Source organism: Pristiophorus japonicus, chromosome 4, assembly GCF_044704955.1.
Source record: "Pristiophorus japonicus isolate sPriJap1 chromosome 4, sPriJap1.hap1, whole genome shotgun sequence".
In the NCBI taxonomy this organism is placed as follows: domain Eukaryota; kingdom Metazoa; phylum Chordata; class Chondrichthyes; family Pristiophoridae; genus Pristiophorus; species Pristiophorus japonicus.
Genome location: NC_091980.1, coordinates 128,236,344 through 128,245,534, shown reverse-complemented (window position 1 = coordinate 128,245,534; position 9,191 = coordinate 128,236,344). Strand labels below are relative to the sequence as shown.

Genomic DNA, 9,191 nt, shown 5'->3' with positions numbered 1-9,191 from the left:
TCAGATACATATATGACCGGTTGGCTACTTTGGCTTGTTATAAGGTACCCCCAACCCTATATAATGATACATCATTGGCCACGAAAGACCACTCACAAGGGTTACATAGTGCACACAATTTATTGGAGCAGAGTGGGTGCCTGGCCTTCACAGTGGTCGCCCCTTTACCTTTGCCCCAAACCCATTCGTCTTCCTTGCTGGGCGACACATTCTTCCATTCCGTTGTGGCGAGCTCCCGTGGTCTGGACACTCTCTCGTCCTGTGGTCTGGATGCTCTATCATCCCGTGGTCTGGATGCGATTTCATCCCATGGTCTGGACGCAATCTCGTCCAGTGGTCTGAATGCATTTTCATCCGTGTCCGTGATATCGACTGCCGTGATCTTCCTCCCCAGGTATTTTGCCTCTGGCGTCGGGAAGACACATTTGGATCGTTTCGGCCGGAGTCCCACTCTGCATGGCCGACCTGGAGCCTCTTCCATCATCGCGAAGAGGTCGTCGGCTTCAGGTGGTGGGTACCACGACTATACCGCTGCTCGGTTGAACTTTACCTACTCGTAGTTGTGAGGAGCGGCCTGTGCCTCGGGGATCTGCAAATGGATCTGCACTTCAATGCCTGGTTCAGCTGAAGGTGGGGGTTTGCTCTGCCTTTGAGAAGGGGAGACTCCATTCGCCGGAGACGGTAGGCAGAGGTCTTCCCAGTTCCATCGAATCTTCCCCATCCACCTCCTGCCAAGCAGTGTTGGCCCATCACCTGAAACAATCCACAGTGGTAAATCATGCACTGCTCCCTCATGGAATACCCTTATGTCTGCACTACCAATAACTGGTATCAGTTCCTTGGAGTCGGTGTGCAGCTTTGCTTGAATCGGGATCAGCTTGGGTCGCTGTGCTTTGTCGCCCCACAGCCTCTTGAATGCCTTCTGGCTCATAACTGATTGACTCGCCCCCGTGTCTAGTTCCATTGAGACCGGAGTGTCGTTAAGATGAACTTCTAACATTATCGGAGGGCATTTGGTGGTGAAGGTGTGTATCCCATATACTTCCTCTTCATCCTCAGGTTGCCTCTCCTGCTTGTTCATCATGATCCTCGCTGGATCCTCTCCTGACTCTGCCACGTGGTGTGTCAGAGATCGTTTGCACATTTGCTGGAGGTTCCCCATTGTTCCATAGCCCTTGCACACATAGGATTTGAATCGACATTGATGAGCAGTCTGGCTGCCCCCGCAGCGCCAACATGGTGCAAATGGATACACATTCACACCACACGGCGGACTCTGAGTCACTCTAGGCCTTGGTCTGGCCTCTGCAATCGTGTGGACCCTGCCCTGTGCCGTTCTGCCTGCTGAAAACATTATTTTATGCACGGTGCTTGCCGGTGAGCTTCAATTATATGAGGATATCTGTTTCGTGTTATCGCTTGTGGATATGAAGGCTTGGGCTATCGTGATGGCCTTGCTCAGATCTAGGGATTCGGCAGACAGCAGTTTGCAAAGGATGACCTCATGGCCAATTCCAAGCATGAAAAAGTCCCGCAACATTTCCCCCCAAAGATCCTGCAAGTTGCACTGCCCCGCAAGGTGTCTTAGGTCGGTGACAGAACTCGCAACGTTCTGGTCCTCGGAGTGACGGTGCATCTAAAAGCAGTACCTGGCCATCAGGATGTTCTCCTTTCACTTGAGATGTTCATTAGCCAGCGTACACAGCTCTGCGTAAGATTTGTCCGTTAGTTTGACTGGTGGCAGCAAATTTTTAAGGAGGCCCTATATCGATGACCCACATACGGTGAGGAGAATCGCCCTGCATTTGATCTCTTTTCAGCCATGTCCAATTCATTGGCCACAAAGTACTGGTCCAGGCCCTCAACAAAGGCTTCCCAATCACCACCCTCAACAAATCACTGAAGAATACCAATGGCAGCCATTACCATATGAAAGTTCGTGATCCGTTACTCATCGCTAATTTGTTATGTTCAGAATAAATCCATAGGACTATATCGCAAGCTTAAAGTGTTGTCACCTTGGCCTCTTTATTCAGACTCCTGAGTGAGGATGCAGCATAGTGGATCCCTTTTAATACCTGCTTGGCCCAGGGTGCACAGGTGACCCCTTAGGTCTCCCACAGGTGTGCCCTCTACTGGCAAGTCTTACATTTTGGTAAGGTTTACATACATACATAACAACAAACGTTCCCTTTTGTTCTTTCCTCCCCTCCCCCAACACTTTCCGTGCCCTGCACTTGCTTAAAATCAGTTACATCACTAACTTTTTCCAGTTCTGACGCAAGGTCATTGACCTGAAACGTTAACTCTGTTCCTCTCACCATAGATGCTGCCTGACCTATTGTGTATTTCCAGCATTTTCTGTTTTTATTTCAGATTTCCAGCCCCTGCAATATTTTGCTTTTGTTCCTTTTCTTCTTTTAAGTAACTGAGCACATTTTCAGATCAATGTCGTGTGACCTTGCATTGAACAAGAACTACTTCTGCTGAGAAATTGGTTGTGATCTTGATCAAACCTGATTTGCTTGGGCATGTGGCTGTTTTAATCTCTTCCCCTCCAGACTAATGACTTTGGTTCAATGGTGGCCTAAGATGGTCATAGCTACAAGTCTAATCTTAGCCTTTAACTGGTTTTAAATTTGGATGAACTGGAGAAAGAGATTTTAGTGTAATCTAGTCACGGGAAGAACTCGCCCCTCATGTTTGAACCACTTTGCCAAGGGCGTGTTGTTACAGTACAGAGTCTGCACCTTCTGAATAGACAACATCCAAGAATTACTGCTGAAAGTCTTTCAATTTTGCGAACACAGGAATGTGTTCGCTGAAGCAGGTATTGATCCAAAGCACAAGGAACATCGGATGAGGCCTCGCTAAATTTGCGTATGGAAAGGAAAAATTGGTAACATAGTTGGGGATCTTAATGTAAACTGCTAATATATACATTGGACACAACTACCAGCCTCTGTGAACTAGGCCAATTTCCATAGAGAATGAATAAAGGAGATTCAGCCTTTTTTCAAGCTGTATGTTAGGGGTTCAATAGTGCAGTGGTTATGCTACTGGTCTAGTAATGCAGAGGCTTGGACCAATAATACACGGAATGTGAGTTCAAATCCCACCATCATTTGGATTCAGTTTAAAATTTAAAACAAACTGATATCAGTAACCATGGACTTTTAGGATTGTTGTAAAAATCCAATTGGCTCACTAATTTCCTTTTAGGGAAGGAAACCTGCCACCCTTACCTCGTCCAGCTTATATGTGACTCTATTTGTACAGTAATGTGGTTGATTCTTACCTGCCCTCTGAAGTGACCGAGCAAGTCGTCTCTCAACCATTGAGCACCTGAACATGGTTCAAGAAGGAGTCTCACCAGTGGTTTCTCAGGGCCGCTCGGGATGGGCAATAAATATCGACCTTACCAACAACATCCAAACTTGGGCATGTTGCAAACTCAGATGAAGCGCTAAGCTATGAGACGAAATCTCCAGTCGTTCCTACTATAGTTACCTGGCTGCTTTCTCCATCTCTTCAGCCTGTCTTCCCCTTGCTGTGCAGCACTTGGCTCAAGCTCCTGCTGTTTGTTTCAGTCTTGTTTTATATTTCCCAGCCTCTCTCTGCGTTCAGCTCTAACACGTGTTCTAACACAGGAGCTGAGTCTGGGAATACCGGAGGCAGATAACGTAGAGATTTCACAGATGATTGAGATAGATATTGGCGTAGTGGGTAACTGAGAGTTTTAAGTTCCGGAGATCAGTCAGATGAACTCAGTGGGTAGCACTCTCGCCTCTGAGTCAGAAGGTAGTGGGTTCAAGTCCCCACGACAGAGACGTGAGCACGGAATCTCGGCTGACACTACAGTGCAGTAATGAGGGGGTGCTGCACTGTCGCAGTTGTCATCTTTAGGATGCGATGGTCAACCGTGGTGCTGACTGCCCTCTGAGTTGGACATAAAAGATCTCAGAGCACTACTTTGAAGAAGAACAGGGGAGTTATCCCCTGTGACCTGGCCAATTTTTAGTCCTCAACCAATGTCACTGAAAACAAATAATGTGGTCATGTTCACCTTGCTGTTTCTGGAGTTTTGCCATGTGCAAATTGGCGGCCACATTTCCTACATTACAAAAGTGACTGCACTTCAAAAAGTAACTTATTGGCTGTAAAATTCTCAGGGATTTCCTGAGGTTGTGAAAGGCGCTATGTAAATGCTTGTCTTTCTTTTTGGACTGCAGTCTGTTTCATTGTTTCCAAAATGTCATGATAAAAAACAAGAACTGAACATCGCATGGTCCTCTCCACATTTGAGCTAAACTTGTAAGTGATGGAGTATCTGAGTATTTGTGTTTGACACATTGATCACAAGCAATTTGCATTCATCTGACCCACTTTTGTTTGCTTTGCATACTCACCGATCATTTTGGATGTTGCATCAAACCCGCAGATACTTGCAAATGACCAACCCACTGAACAATCCATAACTATTAAAAAGACACTGACTTGTCATGTTTGGAAGGGAACACTGATGTTTTAAGTTTTTCCCAATTGATTAGCCTAAATAATAGAGGATTCATTTTAACCTGTGATTCTGGATATTTGAACTGTGTTTGAGGAAAGTTAGGACAATTGAGATCCTCATTGAGTTGTCAGCCAATGATGCTCATTCTTCAAAGATCTGACTGGCTCTGGGAGTCCATCTCCCCTCCTCCCATTACATGATTGGTGCTCTGAGAGGCTGCAACTTCTGATTGGTTATTGAGGACTGTCAGTCATCCTGCAGGCTGCCACACCCTGGATTATCCAGCAGTATAAATACAGGCATATGCAGTTGGTTGAATTTTTACAGGAGTTTGTTGCTTCCACAAAGTTTAGATTTGTGAAAAAGAATCTTGATGGCTTCTCAAGTGCGTCAGAACTACCACCAGGACTGTGAGGAAGCTGTCAACAAGCAGATCAACATGGAGCTCTATTCCTCCTATGTTTATCTCTCTATGGTGAGTTTTGTATTTTAGACCACTTCACAATGGAGATGATGTAATGTGAATTTACTAAATTCTGTGCTGTACCCAGTCTATCTATTCTGTGTATCTTTAATCATGACTTTTATTCTGGAGCTCTTTTGAGCTTGAAGTTTATTCTGAATACATTCTGCACTCAATGCATGGCATTCAGAATTTGTATCCTCATTCTCAATCACTCCATGGACTTCCTCTACCTTGCTTTTTTCAATGAGGGAAATGTAATCTTAAAATTAGAGTCATGCCATTTAGGAGAGAAGTCAGGAAGTCTTTCCTGCAAAGGTGGTGGAAATCTGTAACGCCTTTTTTCTTTTCTCCAACCACTGCCCCACCACACACCTTGGCTCAGCATCAAAGCCTTGATTTCTCATTGGGTAAGGGTATCAAAAGATTGTTTTCATGAAAATGTCCATCAAAGGCAGACCCTCTGCATCAAGCAAGACTTGCTTCCACTCTGAGTCCTTGGGTGGCTGAACAGTCCAATTTGAGAACCACAGACTAAAACTGGTGGGGCACATAGTTGTTGAGGGAAAGGATGGGTGGGACTAGTTTGCTGCATGCTTTTGTTGTTGCCTGTGCTTGATTTCTACATGCTCTTAGTGATGAGACTCTAGGTGCTCAGCGCCCTCCTGGATAAACTTCCCCTTGGGTCGATCGCTGGCCAGGGACTCCCAGGTGTCCGTGGGGATGTTACAATTTTTCAGGGAGATTTTCAGGGTGTCCCTGTAATGTTTTGTCTGCTATTAAGGAGTTCCACATTCCGTGAGGTTTTGAAACCTTGCAAGAAAGCAAAATATTGAGGTTGAAGTTTTGTGCTGTACACATGATGGGTCTGTGATATAGTACTCTTCTGATCTCTCCATAGTCCTTCTACTTTGACCGGGATGATGTTGCCCTGCAGCACTTTGCTGAGTTCTTCAAGGAGCAGTCACGTGAGGAACGTGAGCATGCTGAGAAACTGATGGAATTCCAGAATCGACGTGGAGGCCAAATTATCTTGGTGGACATCAAGGTTTAGTTCAATAAAGGAGTGGCTTTCTGTCTAGCTCCTCTTGGACTGTTCACAATACATTTTAAAGCACACCGGACATTCAGCCAAGCTGGTGTTTATACTCCATGAGCCTCCTCCCATTTTGCTTTATCTTGCCCTGTCAGCAAAGCATTCTATTCTTTAATCCCCATGCACTTGCATTGCTCTCCTTTAAATACATCCAAGCTATTTGCCTTATCAATATAACTCCAGTAGTTGTGATAGTGTAATGGCAGTTTTGTATTCTAACAAATTAGGTTCATGGTAAAGTAAACTTTTGATTGCACCCCAATTTCCTTTAGTACTTACAATGAATTAAACAAACATTAGAAAGCGAACTGTTAGAAATTTATTTCCAGAAACCAGAGCAGGATGAGTGGAGCAATGGCCTAGAGGTGATGCAGAGAGCTCTGCAGATGGAGAAGAATGTGAACCAAAGTCTGCTGGATCTGCACAAACTCTCCACTGAGAGCACTAACCCTCATGTAAGTTATTAATTTAATGTGGGCTTTTGGGTAAGTTGGAGGTTGTGGAACCTTGCTACAGGGACTTAATTAAAAGATCTCCACACATAACAGATTTGTGTTGGTGTCTCGTTTGGGCAGCAGTGGGAAGGGATGGGGGAACGTGGGCCTATTGTGGACCATGACTAGTAAATGTGTCCCAGTGATCCCAGGATCTGAGTACATCAAGTGCAGTAAATTTAATCTAATGATGCAGTAATTCCATCAATCTCAATTGCACCACTTGATGACTATCCTCCAGTTCAAGATAATTAAAATCCAAACTCTGAAGGGGAAGCTGACATTCCTTGATATCTACTGCTGGCCATAACTAGTTTCCCTCTTTCAGTTGTGTGACTTCCTGGAGACCCACTACTTGGATGAACAAGTGAAGATGATCAAGAAGTTTGGAGATCACATCACCAACCTGAAGAGACTGGGAGCCCCTGAGAATGGCCTGGGAGAGTACCTGTTTGACAAGCACACCCTGGGGGAGAGTGACTAAACTGACTGATGGGTTCAAGCTTATTGTATTTATATAATTAGGACCCCCATCCTGTCGGGAATGATGGCTTCTGCTTTGTACAATGAGCTAAGATGTGACATGTAACATAACTAAATAAACTATTCAACAATGGACTGGTTTTGTCTCCTTGTATGTGAGTGGTTGCTTTATCTATCAATTAACATAACCAGAATTACACTACCCTTTGTGATAGTGTTATGGGATTCAGTCTTATCCAAATTGATTTACCTCTGATGTATGTCGGTATATTGAGTTTGCTATTTAGACACAAGATCTAAAATGTAGAAGGGTGTGTTCAGATCATTAACAGCCTCATGTGATACTGACTGAGGGACAAAGCATGGTTAGAAGTAGGTTTTAGGGATTGTCTAAAATAGGTTGAGGGAATGTCAGAGATTGGGACCTAGGCAGTGGAATAAAAATACCTGTTCCCATGAGTGAACATGCTCTGGGCCCTTACATAAATGAAAATTCAAGTTGCTGTGAAATGTGTTAAGCACCAGCAGCACTTTCCAGTAAATCAGAGTTTCACCATTTTGGTGGGGGGAAAGCCCTGGAATTAGCAGTTTGTATTCAGTGTTTGCTGTAGATCTTGTTGACTTATTATTGCATGGAGTTCAGTAACTAAATTCACCATTGCTGCTGTAGACATTAAGTTTTGTAGGTAGAGCAACACCTGCTGTACACACCAGTCATGTCTGAGAGCATTTAAGCCTGGGGACTGTAATTGGGTAAAGCAGGAAAGCAACAGGTGGCATTAGCTTGCTGTCATAGCTTCATTGGTTAGTATGGATACCCAAGTGTGGTGGTTCTGGGACAGATTCTCTTCTGCCTGCTCCCATTGCGATTGAATAACTTGCCAATATAATCTATGCTCACATAAATAAGGTATTGAAGGAATACCTGTGCAACTACACTCCAACAAAATATAATCCTGCTGGAAGGTGGAGTAAATGCACAAATAAAGAGGCCCAAAATTTTAAACACTGCTCTGGAAAAACATTTGCCCCATCCTGAGCCCCAATGCCAAATACACAAATTCATCAACCCAATGTATCCAGTTGTATTTGCTCCCATTGTGCATTTCATACCAAATAGCAATCATCCTGTCCAAATCCCAGTGGATCTCCATTTCTTTGCTTCACCCATTTGTGTGGATTCAAATGTTAATGCTGAACTCCAAGCCAGCATCAACACCCTCACAGAGGTGTACAAAAGCATAGGCCTTACACTAAACATCTGTAAGACAAAGGTCTTTCCACCAACCTGACCGCAGCACTGTCCCGGGTCATCAAAATCCAAGGCGCGGCCTTGGACAACATGGGCCATTTTCCATATCTCGGGATCCTACTGTCAGCAAGGGCAGACATCAATGATGAGGTCTAACACTGCCTCCAGTGCACCAGCGCAGCCTTCGATCACCTGAGGAACGGAATGTTCAAAACTGGCACCAAGCTTATGATCTACAGGACAATAGTGATAACCAACCTCCTATATGGCAACAGCTCAAAACACTGCAGAAGTACCACTCGCACTGCCTCTGCAAGATCCTGCAAATCCATTTGGAGCAAAGACGCACCAACGTTTGTGTTCTCGCTGAGGCCAACTTCGCCCCGCATCTAAGCACTGACCACGCTCGATCAGCTCCGTTGGGCGGGTCACATCGTCCGCATGCCTGACACGAGACTCCCAAAGCAAGCGCTCTACTCGGAGCTTCGTCATGGCAGGTAAGCTCCAGTTGGCAGAGGAAACGCTTCAAGGACACCTTCAAAGCCTTCTTAATAAAGTGCAACATCCCCACCGGTACCTGGGAGTCCCTGGCCCAAGACCACCCAAAGTGGAGGAACAGCATCCAAGAAAGCGCTGAGCACCTCGAGTCTCATCATTGAGAGTAAGCAGAATCCAAGCACAGACAGCAGAAAGAGCGTGTGTCAACCCAGGCTCCCCAGCCCCACTTTCCTTCAACCATTGTCCGCCCTACCTGTGACAGAGACTATAGTTCCCACATTGGTCTCTTCAACTACCTGGGAACTCACTTTCAGGGCCCAAGTTTCGGGTGGAGTTGCTCCTAGTTTTTTGGAGCAACTAGTTTAGTTTGGAGTATGTTAGAAATTGCA

The 9,191-nt window shown here is 45.1% G+C and overlaps 1 protein-coding gene across 1 annotated transcript; it reads left to right on the top strand.

Moving 5' to 3' along the window:
* The first annotated feature begins 4,889 nt into the window (after positions 1 to 4,889).
* LOC139262503 (ferritin heavy chain, oocyte isoform-like) lies at positions 4,890 to 7,053 on the top strand. The gene is made up of 4 exons (XM_070877682.1): positions 4,890 to 4,991; positions 5,881 to 6,027; positions 6,405 to 6,530; positions 6,898 to 7,053. The coding sequence occupies exons 1-4, from the start codon at positions 4,890 to 4,892 to the stop codon at positions 7,051 to 7,053; spliced, it is 531 nt and encodes a 176-aa protein (XP_070733783.1).
* Positions 7,054 to 9,191: the final 2,138 nt, after the last annotated feature.